Source organism: Oncorhynchus masou, unplaced genomic scaffold (assembly GCF_036934945.1).
Source record: "Oncorhynchus masou masou isolate Uvic2021 unplaced genomic scaffold, UVic_Omas_1.1 unplaced_scaffold_841, whole genome shotgun sequence".
NCBI lineage: Eukaryota > Metazoa > Chordata > Actinopteri > Salmoniformes > Salmonidae > Oncorhynchus > Oncorhynchus masou.
In genome coordinates, this window is record NW_027014875.1 from 82,043 (window position 1) to 97,853 (window position 15,811).

At 45.9% G+C, this 15,811-nt stretch overlaps 1 protein-coding gene across 1 annotated transcript; it reads left to right on the forward strand.

The window, feature by feature from the left end:
* Positions 1-2,589: 2,589 nt before the first annotated feature.
* On the forward strand, positions 2,590-15,190 carry LOC135537775 (low-density lipoprotein receptor-related protein 6-like). Its single transcript, XM_064963788.1, has 8 exons — positions 2,590-2,611; positions 2,694-2,819; positions 5,104-5,340; positions 6,587-6,697; positions 7,363-7,590; positions 9,218-9,354; positions 10,227-10,324; positions 14,601-15,190. The coding sequence occupies exons 1-8, from the start codon at positions 2,590-2,592 to the stop codon at positions 14,902-14,904; spliced, it is 1,263 nt and encodes a 420-aa protein (XP_064819860.1). The 3' UTR covers positions 14,905-15,190.
* Positions 15,191-15,811: the final 621 nt, after the last annotated feature.

The following is a 15,811-nucleotide window of genomic DNA, read 5'->3' on the forward strand; positions in this document are numbered from 1 at the left end:
CCCTGACCCCTCTACTCAGCAGCTAGACATGAGAGTACAGATAGTATTCTGACCTCTAACCCCTGACCCCTCTACTCAGCAGCTAGACATGAGAGTACAGATAGTATTCTGACCTCTAACCCCTGACCCCTCTACTCAGCAGCTAGACATGAGAGTACAGATAGTATTCTGACCTCTAACCCCTGACCCCTCTACTCAGCAGCGAGACATGAGAGTACAGATAGTATTCTGACCTCTGACCCCTGACCCCTCTACTCAGCAGCGAGACAGATAGTATTCTGACCCCTGACCCCTCTACTCAGCAGCTAGACATGAGAGTACAGTAAGTATTCTGACCCCTGACCCCTCTACTCAGCAGCTAGACATGAGAGTACAGATAGTATTCTGACCTCTAACCCCTGACCCCTCTACTCAGCAGCTAGACATGAGAGTACAGATAGTATCCTGACCCCTCTACTCAGCAGCTAGACATGAGAGTACATTTACATTACATTTACATTTAAGTCATTTGGCAGACGCTCTTATCCAGAGCGACTTACAGTACAGATAGTATTCTGACCTCTAACCCCTGACCCCTCTACTCAGCAGCGAGACATGAGAGTACAGATAGTATTCTGACCTCTAACCCCTGACCCCTCTACTCAGCAGCGAGACATGAGAGTACAGATAGTATTCTGACCCCTGACCCCTCTACTCAGCAGCTAGACAGAGTCCATATAGTATTCTGACCTCTGACCCCTCTAGGGGTCAGGAAATGTCAATACTGTTGGGGTCAAACGAAAGGGAGTGTACCATCTATGGCTTCAATACTGATGGAACAGAGAGATTACCATCTATGGCTTCAATACTGATGGATCAGAGATATTACCATCTATGGCTTCAATACTGATGGATCAGAGATATTACCATCTATGGCTTCAATAATGATGATGGATCAGAGATATTACCATCTATGGCTTCAATACTGATGGATCAGAGATATTACCATCTATGGCTTCAATAATGATGATGGATCAGAGATATTACCATCTATGGCTTCAATACTGATGGATCAGAGATATTACCATCTATGGCTTCAATACTGATGGATCAGAGATATTACCATCTATGGCTTCAATACTGATGGATCAGAGATATTACCCTCTATGGCTTCAATAATGATGATGGATCAGAGATATTACCATCTATGGCTTCAATACTGATGGATCAGAGATATTACCATCTATGGCTTCAATACTGATGGATCAGAGATATTACCATCTATGGCTTCAATACTGATGGATCAGAGATATTACCATCTATGGCTTCAATACTGATGGATCAGAGATAATACCATCTATGGCTTCAATACTGATGGATCAGAGATATTACCATCTATGGCTTCAATACTGATGGATCAGAAATATTACCATCTATGGCTTCAATACTGATGGATCAGAAATATTACCATCTATGGCTTCAATACTGATGGATCAGAGATATTACCATCTATGGCTTCAATACTGATGGATCAGAGATATTACCATCTATGGCTTCAATACTGATGGATCAGAGAGATTACCATCTATGAATTTGAATCAGCTCCTAGAGAAATATTACCATCTATGGCTCCAATAGACCTGCGAGTGGTCTGACTGAGGCAGGCGTTAGATTAGACCCGCGAGTGGTCTGACTGAGGCAGGCGTTAGACTAGACCTGCGAGTGGTCTGACTGAGGCAGGCGTTAGATTAGACCTGCGAGTGGCCTGACTGAGGCAGGCGTCAGATTAGACCTGCGAGTGGTCTGACTGAGGCAGGCGTTAGACTAGACCTGCGAGTGGTCTGACTGAGGCAGGCGTTAGATTAGACCTGCGAGTGGTCTGACTGAGGCAGGCGTTAGACTAGACCTGCGAGTGGTCTGACTGAGGCAGGCGTTAGATTAGACCTGCGAGTGGTCTGACTGAGGCAGGCGTTAGACTAGACCTGCGAGTGGTCTGACTGAGGCAGGCGTTAGATTAGACCTGCGAGTGGTCTGACTGAGGCAGGCGTTAGATTAGACCTGCGAGTGGTCTGACTGAGGCAGGCGTCAGATTAGACCTGCGAGTGGTCTGACTGAGGCAGGCGTCAGATTAGACCTGCGAGTGGTCTGACTGAGGCAGGCGTCAGATTAGACCTGCGAGTGGTCTGACTGAGGCAGGCGTCAGATTAGACCTGCGAGTGGTCTGACTGAGGCAGGCGTTAGATTAGACCTGCGAGTGGTCTGACTGAGGCAGGCGTTAGATTAGACCTGCGAGTGGTCTGACTGAGGCAGGCGTTAGATTAGACCTGCGAGTGGTCTGACTGAGGCAGGCGTTAGATTAGACCTGCGAGTGGTCTGACTGAGGCAGGCGTTAGATTAGACCTGCGAGTGGTCTGACCGAGGCAGGCGTCAGATTAGACCTGCGAGTGGTCTGACTGAGGCAGGCGTTAGATTAGACCTGCGAGTGGTCTGACTGAGGCAGGCGTTAGACTACAAGCATTTTAAAGTGCAACATTAATGACGATGGTTTTGGGAGACAGTTCGGAGATTTAACGGTGCTCCTAAGGTTCTAACGATGAACTTAGACTTAAAATGGTTCGGGGAAATGGGCCCAGTACAGGGCTGTTGACCCACCTGGTCTCAGATCAACGTTCTCCATGTTGTTCCTGACCTCAGACCTCACTCCTCTCCTTCAGGTAAGCACCCCTGTACCTGGGACAACGGAGGCTGTTCTCACATCTGTATCGTCAAGGGAGACGGAACCACACGCTGCTCCTGTCCTGTTCATCTGGTCCTGCTGCAGAATGAACTCTCCTGTGGAGGTATAACCCCTGACCTCTGACCCTGCGCTGCTGGTCACAGCTTTACACTTGATAGTGAACTTTGGAGATGGACTGACGTGAAATGATATCCCTGCCGTAACACGCAGAGCATTGAGTTGGTCAGATGTGAACGCAGGATTACAATGCCTCACCTGTCTCTCCTCCTCCAGAACAGTTGTAACCTGTCTCTCCTCCTCCAGAACAGTTGTAACCCGTCTCTCCTCCTCCAGAACAGTTGTAACCCGTCTCTCCTCCTCCAGAACAGTTGTAACCCGTCTCTCCTCCCCAGAACAGTTGTAACCCGTCTCTCCTCCAGAACAGTTGTAACCCGTCTCTCCTCCAGAACAGTTGTAACCCGTCTCTCCTCCCCCAGAACAGTTGTAACCTGTCTCTCCTCCCCCAGAACAGTTGTAACCCGTCTCTCCTCCTCCAGAACAGTTGTAACCCGTCTCTCCTCCTCCAGAACAGTTGTAACCTGTCTCTCCTCCTCCAGAACAGTTGTAACCCGTCTCTCCTCCCCAGAACAGTTGTAACCTGTCTCTCCTCCTCCAGAACAGTTGTAACCCGTCTCTCCTCCTCCAGAACAGTTGTAACCCGTCTCTCTCCTCCTCCAGAACAGTTGTAACCCGTCTCTCCTCCTCCAGAATAGTTGTAACCTGTCTCTCCTCCCCCAGAACAGTTGTAACCTGTCTCTCCTCCTCCAGAACAGTTGTAACCTGTCTCTCCTCCTACAGAACAGTTGTAACCTGTCTCTCCTCCTCCAGAACAGTTGTAACCTGTCTCTCCTCCCCCAGAACAGTTGTAACCTGTCTCTCCTCCTCCAGAACAGTTGTAACCTGTCTCTCCTCCTCCAGAACAGTTGTAACCTGTCTCTCCTCCAGAACAGTTGTAACCTGTCTCCTCTCCAGAACAGTTGTAACCCGTCTCTCCTCCAGAACAGTTGTAACCTGTCTCTCCTCCTCCAGAACAGTTGTAACCTGTCTCTCCTCCTCCAGAACAGTTGTAACCTGTCTCTCCTCCAGAACAGTTGTAACCTGTCTCTCCTCTCCAGAACAGTTGTAACCTGTCTCTCCTCCTCCAGAACAGTTGTAACCTGTCTCTCCTCTCCAGAACAGTTGTAACCTGTCTCTCCTCCCAGAACAGTTGTAACCTGTCTCTCCTCCTCCAGAACAGTTGTAACCTGTCTCTCCTCCTCCAGAACAGTTGTAACCTGTCTCTCCTCCAGAACAGTTGTAACCTGTCTCTCCTCCAGAACAGTTGTAACCTGTCTCTCCTCCTCCAGAACAGTTGTAACCCGTCTCTCCTCCAGAACAGTTGTAACCCGTCTCTCCTCCCCCAGAACAGTTGTAACCTGTCTCTCCTCCTCCAGAACAGTTGTAACCTGTCTCTCCTCCCCAGAACAGTTGTAACCTGTCTCTCTTCCTCCAGAACAGTTGTAACCTGTCTCTCCTCCAGAACAGTTGTAACCTGTCTCTCCTCCAGAACAGTTGTAACCTGTCTCTCCTCCTCCAGAACAGTTGTAACCTGTCTCCTCTCCAGAACAGTTGTAACCCGTCTCTCCTCCAGAACAGTTGTAACCCGTCTCTCCTCCAGAACAGTTGTAACCCGTCTCTCCTCCTCCAGAACAGTTGTAACCCGTCTCTCCTCCCCAGAACAGTTGTAACCTCCTCCCAGAACAGTTGTAACCCGTCTCTCCTCCTCCAGAACAGTTGTAACCCGTCTCTCCTCCTCCAGAACAGTTGTAACCCGTCTCTCCTCCAGAACAGTTGTAACCCGTCTCTCCTCCTCCAGAACAGTTGTAACCCGTCTCTCCTCCTCCAGAACAGTTGTAACCTGTCTCTCCTCCAGAACAGTTGTAACCTGTCTCTCCTCTCCAGAACAGTTGTAACCTGTCTCTCCTCCTCCAGAACAGTTGTAACCTGTCTCTCCTCTCCAGAACAGTTGTAACCCGTCTCTCCTCCAGAACAGTTGTAACCTGTCTCTCCTCCTCCAGAACAGTTGTAACCTGTCTCTCCTCCTCCAGAACAGTTGTAACCTGTCTCTCCTCCTCCAGAACAGTTGTAACCTGTCTCTCCTCCAGAACAGTTGTAACCTGTCTCTCCTCCAGAACAGTTGTAACCTGTCTCTCCTCCTCCAGAACAGTTGTAACCCGTCTCTCCTCCCCCAGAACAGTTGTAACCCGTCTCTCCTCCCCCAGAACAGTTGTAACCTGTCTCTCCTCCCCAGAACAGTTGTAACCCGTCTCTCCTCCCCAGAACAGTTGTAACCCGTCTCTCCTCCCCAGAACCCCCCACCTGTTCTCCAGAACAGTTCTCCTGTGTGTCCGGGGAGGTGGACTGTATTCCCCACGCGTGGCGGTGTGACGGCTACCCAGAGTGTGATGACAGCAGCGACGAGGGAGACTGTCCTGTCTGTTCAGATGCAGAGTTTCAGTGTGACTCCAGACAGTGTGTTGACCTCGGCCTCCGCTGCAACGGAGAGGTCAACTGTCAGGATCGCTCAGACGAGAACAAATGTGAAGGTAAGACAGGAACACACACAGAGAGGAGAGACACCTCTCACACACACAGAGAGGGAGAGACACTTCTCACACACACACAGAGAGGGAGAGACACATCTCACACACACACAGAGAGGAGAGACACCTCTCTCACACACAGAGAGGAGAGACACATCTCACACACACACAGAGAGGGAGAGACACATCTCACACACACACAGAGAGGAGAGACACATCTCACACACACACAGAGAGGAGAGACACCTCTCTCACACACAGAGAGGAGAGACACATCTCTCACACACACAGAGAGGGAGAGACACATCTCACACACACACAGAGAGGGAGAGACACATCTCACACACACACAGAGAGGGAGAGACACATCTCTCACACACACAGAGAGGAGAGACACATCTCACACACACACAGAGAGGGAGAGACACATCTCACACACACACAGAGAGGGAGAGACACATCTCTCACACACACAGAGAGGAGAGACACATCTCTCACACACACAGAGAGGGAGAGACACATCTCACACACACACAGAGAGGGAGAGACACATCTCACACACACACAGAGAGGGAGAGACACATCTCACACAGAGAGGGAGAGACACCTCTCTCACACACACACAGAGAGGGAGAGACACATCTCTCACACACACAGAGAGGGAGAGACACATCTCACACACACACAGAGAGGGAGAGACACATCTCTCACACACACAGAGAGGGAGAGACACATCTCACACACACACAGAGAGGGAGAGACACATCTCACACACACACAGAGAGGGAGAGACACATCTCACACACACACAGAGAGGGAGAGACACATCTCTCACACACACAGAGAGGGAGAGACACATCTCACACACACACAGAGAGGGAGAGACACATCTCTCACACACACAGAGAGGGAGAGACACATCTCTCACACACACAGAGAGGGAGAGACACATCTCACACACACACAGAGAGGGAGAGACACATCTCACACACACACAGAGAGGAGAGACACATCTCTCACACACACAGAGAGGAGAGACACATCTCTCACACACTGGTTTAAACCTGGTTTAACCTGGTTTAACCCTCTCCAGTCTAATGTAGATTACTGTTTATCCTGGTTCAACCTGGTTTCACCCTCTCCAGTCTAATGTAGATTACTGTTTATCCTGGTTCAACCTGGTTTAACCCTCTCCAGTCTAATGTAGATTACTGTTTAACCTGGTTCAACCTGGTTTCACCCTCTCCAGTGCGGTGCTCCCCGGACCACTTCAGCTGTTCTAGCGGTCAGTGCGTGGGGAAACATCAGAAGTGTGACCACTCTACAGACTGCTCTGACAACTCGGACGAGATGGGCTGCTGTAAGTCTATTCAATTATAGATCTGATCCGAGGACAGTTTCTCTCACGAGGAAGTGTTTTCTATAGTGTGTCCTCATGACAGATCTGATCCTAGACCAGTGTATCTATAGTGTCCTCATGACAGATCTGATCCTAGACCAGTTTATCTATAGTGTGTCCTCATGACAGATCTGATCCGAGACCAGTTTGTCTATAGTGTGTCCTCATGGCAGATCTGATCCTAGACCAGTTTATCTATAGTGTTTCTCCATGACAGATCTGATCCTAGACCAGTTTATCTATAGTGTGTCTACATGACAGATCTGATCCTAGACCAGTTTATCTATAGTGTGTCTCCATGACAGATCTGATCCTAGACCAGTTTATCTATAGTGTGTCTACATGACAGATCTGATCCTAGACCAGTTTAACTATAGTGTGTCCTCATGACAGATCTGATCCTAGACCAGTTTATCTATAGTGTGTCTACATGACAGATCTGATCCTAGACCAGTTTATCTATAGTGTGTCTCCATGACAGATCTGATCCTTTATCTATAGTGTGTCTACATGACAGATCTGATCCTAGACCAGTTTAACCTAAAAGGCAGTATTTCCCTGCTGGATCTCTCAACTAAACATAGAATAATGTCATTCTAGTAAGCTCCTCCTCTGCCCCCCCCCAGACCCAACAGAGGAGCCGTCCTCCCAGCCCACCAACACCATCGGCTCCATTGTGGGGGTTGTCATGGCGCTGTTTGTGGTGGGCGCCATCTACTTGGTGTGCCAGCGCGTGCTCTGTCCCCAGATGAAAGACGACAGGGAGACAGGAACCAATGATTTGGTGGTCCACGGCCCTTCTGTTTCTCTGGGTTATGTACCTCACCCTGCCTCTCTGTCCGGGTCTCTGCCAGGTAGGACCGCTCGCCACACAACCCAGACCGATGGATCGGCTCCTAGAGAGAGGCCACCATCTATAGCTACAATCTGCATGTGACCTATACAATTTGATGAGACACCCCCAGTCCAAACCTCATGACCCCCAGTCCAAACCTCATGACCCCCAGTCCAAACCTCATGACCCCCAGTCCAAACCTCATGACCCCCAGTCCAAACCTCATGACCCCCAGTCCAAACCTCATGACCCCCAGTCCAAACCTCATGACCCCCAGTCCAAACCTCATGACCCCCAGTCCAAACCTCATGACCCCCGGTCCAAACCTCATGACCCCCGGTCCAAACCTCATGACCCCCGGTCCAAACCTCATGACCCCGGTCCAAACCTCATGACCCCGGTCCAAACCTCATGACCCCGGTCCAAACCTCATGACCCCGGTCCAAACCTCATGACCCCCGGTCCAAACCTCATGACCCCCAGTCCAAACCTCATGACCCCCAGTCCAAACCTGTTTACTGTTAATGTTAAATGAGAAATACTTGAATGTCTTTGTTATTGACTCCTGCTACTTTGTCTTGTTGACTCCTGCTACTTTGTCTTGTTGACTCCTGCTACTTTGTCTTGTCGACTCCTGCTACTTTGTCTTGTTGACTCCTGCTGCTTTGTCTTGTTGACTCCTGCTACTTTGTCTTGTCGACTCCTGCTGCTTTGTCTTGTTGACTCCTGCTACTTTGTCTTGTTGACTCCTGCTGCTTTGTCTTGTTGACTCCTGCTGCTTTGTCTTGTTGACTCCTGCTGCTTTGTCTTGTTGACTCCTGCTACTTTGTCTTGTCGACTCCTGCTGCTTTGTCTTGTTGACTCCTGCTACTTTGTCTTGTTGACTCCTGCTGCTTTGTCTTGTTGACTCCTGCTGCTTTGTCTTGTTGACTCCTGCTGCTTTGTCTTGTTGACTCCTGCTACTTTGTCTTGTCGACTCCTGCTGCTTTGTCTTGTTGACTCCTGCTACTTTGTCTTGTTGACTCCTGCTGCTTTGTCTTGTTGACTCCTGCTGCTTTGTCTTGTTGACTCCTGCTGCTTTGTCTTGTTGACTCCTGCTGCTTTGTCTTGTTGACTCCTGCTGCTTTGTCTTGTTGACTCCTGCTGCTTTGTCTTGTTGACTCCTGCTACTTTGTCTTGTCGACTCCTGCTGCTTTGTCTTGTTGACTCCTGCTGCTTTGTCTTGTCGACTCCTGCTGCTTTGTCTTGTCGACTCCTGCTACTTTGTCTTGTCGACTCCTGCTACTTTGTCTTGTCGACTCCTGCTACTTTGTCTTGTCGACTCCTGCTACTTTGTCTTGTCGACTCCTGCTACTTTGTCTTGTCGACTCCTGCTACTTTGTCTTGTCGACTCCTGCTACTTTGTCTTGTCGACTCCTGCTGCTTTGTCTTGTCGACTCCTGCTGCTTTGTCTTGTCGACTCCTGCTACTTTGTCTTGTCGACTCCTGCTGCTTTGTCTTGTTGACTCCTGCTACTTTGTCTTGTCGACTCCTGCTGCTTTGTCTTGTCGACTCCTGCTGCTTTGTCTTGTCGACTCCTGCTGCTTTGTCTTGTTGACTCCTGCTGCTTTGTCTTGTTGACTCCTGCTACTTTGTCTTGTCTTCAGGTATGTCCAGGGGGAAGTCTGTGATTGGTTCGTTGAGCATCATGGGCGGGTCCAGTGGCCCCCCTTACGACCGCGCCCACGTAACTGGAGCCTCCTCCTCAAGCTCCTCCTCCACCAAGGGCACTTACTTCCCCCCGGTACGACACACACCTTACACACCTTACACACCTTACACACCTTACACACCTTACACACACCTTACACACACCTTACACACACCTTACACACACCACACACACACACACCTTACACACACACACACCTTACACACACACCTTACACACACACACACACACACCTTACACACACACATTTTATTGTGTTACAATTTCCTTTATTTATTTATTCACATTTTAACTGCATTGTGGGAAATATTTCATAAGTCAACATCTCAGTTTACACCTGCTGTATTTGGCTCGTGTGATGAATAACGATTTGTTTTTAAACTTTTCTCTCCATGTCCCTCTTTCTCCTCCTCTCTCCCCTTCCCTCTCCTCTCTCCCCTTCCCTCTCCTCTCTCCCCTTCCCTCTCTCCCCTTCCCTCTCCTCTCTCCCCTTCCCTCTCCTCTCTCCCCTTACCTCTCCTCTCCTCCCTCCCCTTTCTCCATCCATCCCTCTGTCTCCTCTCCTCTCTCCCCTTCCTCCATCCATCCCTCTGTCTCCTCTCCTCTCTCCCCTTCTTCCATCCATCCCGCTGTCTCCTCTCTCCCCTTCCATCCATCCCTCTGTCTCCTCTCTCCCCTTCCATCCATCCCTCTGTCTCCTCTCTCCCCTTCCTCCATCCATCCCTCTGTCTCCTCTCTCCCCTTCCTCCATCCATCCCTCTGTCTCCTCTCTCCCCTTCCTCCATCCATCCCTCTGTCTCCTCTCTCCCCTTCCTCCATCCATCCCTCTGTCTCCTCTCTCCCCTTCCTCCATCCATCCCTCTGTCTCCTCTCTCCCCTTCCTCCATCCATCCCTCTGTCTCCTCTCTCCCCTTCCTCCATCCATCCCTCTGTCTCCTCTCCAGATCCTGAACCCTCCTCCATCTCCTGCGACCGTCAGGTCTCAGTACACCATGGAGTTTGGCTACTCCTCCAACAGCCCGTCAACGCACCGTTCATACAGGTAACCCTCTGCTCCCCGCCACGGTTGTCTCTCCCCGCCACGGTTGTCTCTCCCCGCCACGGTTGTCTCTCCCCGCCACGGTTGTCTCTCCCCCGCCACGGTTGTCTCTCCCCGTCACGGTTGTCTCTCCCCGCCACGGTTGTCTCTCCCCGCCACGGTTGTCTCTCCCCGCCACGGTTGTCTCTCCCCGCCACGGTTGTCTCTCCCCGCCACGGTTGTCTCTCCCCGCCACGGTTGTCTCTCCCCGCCACATCTCCTCAAGATGCTCTACTGTAGACGAACCCTAGGAAACTCAACAATGGGATTTATTTTCCGTGTTCTGTTTCCAGAGGGCAGCGGAGGGATATGTCGTCTGCTTCATAATGTAATCAGGCTGTGGTATTTATTGTTCAGCAGGCTGTTGTTCGGCTCGATGGAAAAAGGCCGTCCTGCAGCACATGCTGTCATTGGGGGAGACAACCCTGGACACAACGTTACACACAACCCTGTACACAACATTACACACAACCCTGTACACAACATTACACACAACCCTGTACACAACAATACACACAACCCTGGACACAACAATACACACAACCCTGTACACAACAATACACACAACGTTACACACAACCCTGTACACAACAATACACACAACCCTGGACACAACATTACACACAACCCTGTACACAACATTACACACAACCCTGTACACAACAATACACACAACCCTGGACACAACAATACACACAACCCTGGACACAACATTACACACAACCCTGTACACAACAATACACACAACCCTGTACACAACATTACACACAACCCTGGACACAACAATACACACAACCCTGGACACAACATTACACACAACCCTGTACACAACAATACACACAACCCTGTACACAACATTACACACAACCCTGGACACAACCCTGTACACAACAATACACACAACCCTGTACACAACATTACACACAACCCTGTACACAACAATACACACAACCCTGGACACAACAATACACACAACCCTGGACACAACATTACACACAACCCTGTACACAACAATACACACAACCCTGTACACAACATTACACACAACCCTGGACACAACCCTGTACACAACAATACACACAACCCTGTACACAACATTACACACAACCCTGTACACAACAATACACACAACATTACACACAACCCTGTACACAGCAATACACACAACCCTGTACACAACAATACATACAACGTTACACACAACCCTGTACACAACAATACACACAACCCTGTACACAACAATACACACAACCCTGTACACAACAATACACACAACGTTACACACAACCCTGTACACAACAATACACACAACCCTGTACACAACAATACACACAACCCTGTACAATACACACAACGTTACACACAACCCTGTACACAACAATACACACAACCCTGGACACAACCCTGTACACAACAATACACACAACGTTACACACAACCCTGTACACAACGTTACACACAACCCTGTACACAACGTTACACACAACCCTGTACACAACGTTACACACAACCCTGGACACAACGTTACACACAACCCTGGACACAACGTTACACACAACCCTGGACACAACGTTACACACAACCCTGGACACAACGTTACACACAACCCTGGACACAACGTTACACACAACCCTGGACACAACGTTACACACAACCCTGGACACAACGTTACACACAACCCTGTACACAACGTTACACACAACCCTGTACACAACGTTACACACAACCCTGTACACAACGTTACACACAACCCTGTACACAACGTTACACACAACCCTGTACACAACGTTACACACAACGTTACACACAACCCTGTACACACAACGTTACACACAACGTTACACACAACATTACACACAACGTTACACACAACATTACACACAACGTTACACACAACGTTACACACAACCCTGGACACAACGTTTACACACAACATTACACACAACCCTGTACACAACGTTACACACAACCCTGGACACAACCCTGATCCAGACAGGAAATAAATAAACTCTACAATTTAATATAGTAGTAATATTATGGTAATATAATGTGATATTATGGTGATATTATAGTAATAATATAATGTAATATGGTAATATAATGTTAATATTATGGTAATATAATGTATAATTATAGTAATAATGTAATGTAATATTATAGCAATAATGTAATAATATGTTAATATTATGGTAATATTATAATGTAATATTTTAGTAATAATATCATGGTAATATTATGGTAATATAATGTAATATTATGGTCATGTTATATTGTAGTAGTAATATAATGGTAATATTATAGTAGTAATATAATGGTAATATTATAGTAGTAATATAATGGTAATAGTATAATAGTAATATAATGGTAATATGGTAGTAGTAATATAATGGTAATATGGTAGTAGTAATATTATAGTGGTAATATAATGGTAATATTGTAGTTGTAATATAATGGTAATATAATGGTAGTAATATAATGGTAATATTATAGTAATATAATGGTAATATTGTAGTAGTAATATAGTGGTAAAATTATTGTAGTAGTAATATAATGGTAATATTGTAGTAGTAATATAATGGTAATATTGTAGTAGTAATATAATGGTAATATTGTAGTAGTAATATAATGGTAATATTATAATGGTAATATGATAGTAGTAATATAATGGTAATATTGTAGTTGTAATATAATGGTAATATTGTAGTAGTAATATAATGGTAATATTATAATGGTAATATGATAGTAGTAATATAATGGTAATATTGTAGTTGTAATATAATGGTAATATTGTAGTAGTAATATAATGGTAATATGATAGTAGTAATATAATGGTAATATGATAGTAGTAATATAATGGTAATATGATAGTAGTAATATAATGGTAATATGATAGTAGTAATATAATGGTAATATGATAGTAGTAATATAATGGTAATATTGTAGTAGTAATATAATGGTAATATTGTAGTAGTAATATTATGGTAATAATGTAGTGGTAATATAATGGTAATATGATAGTAGTAATATAATGGTAATAATATAATGGTAATATTATAGTAGTAATGTAATGGTAATATGATAGTAGTAATACAGTGGTAATATTGTAGTAGTAATATAATGGTAATATTGTAGTGGTAATATAATGGTAATATTGTAGTAGTAATATAATGGTAATATTGTAGTGGTAATATAATGGTAATATGATAGTAGTAATATAATGGTAATATTGTTGTAGTAATATAATGGTAATATTGTAGTAGTAATATAATGGTAATATTGTAGTGGTAATATAATGGTAATATTGTAGTGGTAATATAATGGTAATAATGTAGTAGTAATATAATGGTAATATGATAGTAGTAATATAATGGTAATATGATAGTAGTAATATAATGGTAATAATATAATGGTAATATGATAGTAGTAATATAATGGTAATATGATAGTAGTAATATAATGGTAATATTGTTGTAGTAATATAATGGTAATAATATAATGGTAATATGATAGTAGTAATATAGTGGTAATATTGTAGTAGTAATACAGTGGTAATATTGTAGTAGTAATATTGTATTAGTAATATAATGGTTATAGTGTAGTAGTAATATAATGGTAATAGTGTAGTAGTAATATAATTGTAATATTGTAGTAGTAATATAATGGTAATATTATAGTACTATAATGGTAATATTGTAGTAGTAATATAATGGTAATATGATAGTGGTAATATAATGGTAATAATGTAGTAGTAATATAATGGTAATAATATAATGATAATATGATAGTAGTAATATAATGGTAATATTGTAGTAGTAATATAATGGTAATAGTATAGTAGTAATATAGTGGTAATATAGTGGTAATATGATAGTAGTAATTTAATGGTAATAGTATGGTAGTAATATAATGGTAATAGTATAGTAGTAATATAATGGTAATAGTATAGGAGTAATATAATGGTAATAGTATAGCAGTAATATAATGGTAATAGTATAGCAGTAATATAATGATATATAAAACTACGGGTCTGATCAGTTGCTGTCTGCTTCTGGTTCTGACTGGTTCTGGTTCTGACTGGTTCTGACCTCCCGCTGAGCCAGTCTTCTCATCATGTCTGGAGACTGAACTCTTCTTCAAACAGTCAGTCATGTAAATGTACAACAGGTTGGTAACTTGTCTGGAGACTGATCTCTTCTTCTGTCAGGCTAATTAATGTATCTGCTCTCCTTCCTGTCCCCAGTTACCGTCCCTACACCTACAGTCACTTCGCCCCTCCCACAACCCCCTGCTCCACGGACGTCTGCGACAGCGACTACACCCCCGGACGCCGCGCCCCGCCCACCTCCAGCTCCGGCGTCGCCAAAGGTTACACCAGCGACCTGAACTACGACTCGGAACCCTTTCCCCCACCCCCCACCCCCCGCAGCCAGTACCTGTCAGCGGAGGAGAACTGTGAGAGCTGCCCCCCCTCCCCCTATACGGAGCGCTCCTACTCTCACCACCTCTACCCCCCGCCCCCATCACCCTGCACAGACTCCTCCTGAAACCCCTCGCTGTACATAACAATTGTTGATATTGTGTTTCTAAAAGAGGGGGAGGAGAGGAGGCTGCTGAGCGATGTACAGAACATATGAACAGAGAGACAGGAAGCTCGGGGTGGAAGAAAGAGCTCCGGGAACATTTGTACATTTTAAAAATAGAAAAAAGCATATCTATATATTTTCTATACAGCGTTTACTGGATACACCGTAGAGGTTTGTATTCAAACATTTGTACATTTTATTTTTTATTTTTTAAGAAAACGTTTTATTAAAACCATCACAAACATGATAAGTTGCCTTAAATCCAGAAGATACAAACAGTTGTTACGAGGCTGGAAGAACATTTAAAACACGTAGATGGTACTCTCTGACTCCGAATAGCACACCGCGACAACGCCCGGAACAAGGAGACGAGGGCGGAGTGGAGAGGCAGGACGACGCCCCCTGGAGGTGACAGACAGCTACTGCAGCACAAAACTCTGCAGCCTGGGCAGCCATTTTGTAGTGGATCTGTGATCCCCATAGTAACCAGTCAGCTGGTTTCCATAGTAACAGACAACAAGGTGTACTGAGTGATTTGAGCTCCTTTCTAATGGTTTCCTGGTTTTCCAGGACTTCCTGTCTGCCTGTATTGCTTCAACTAGGTACTACATATTATACAAGCTCCTTATTCATCTAACAGGGTACATAAAGAACCTCTGACCCGACCCGGGGCCCCTCGTCACTACCACATCACTCCAGACCCGACCCGGGGCCCCTCGTCACTACCACATCACTCCAGACCCGACCCGGGGCCCCTCGTCACTACCACATCACTCCAGACCCGACCCGGGGCCCCTCGTCACTACCACAACACTCCTGACCCGACCCGGGGCCCCTCGTCACTACCACATCACTCCTGACCCGACCC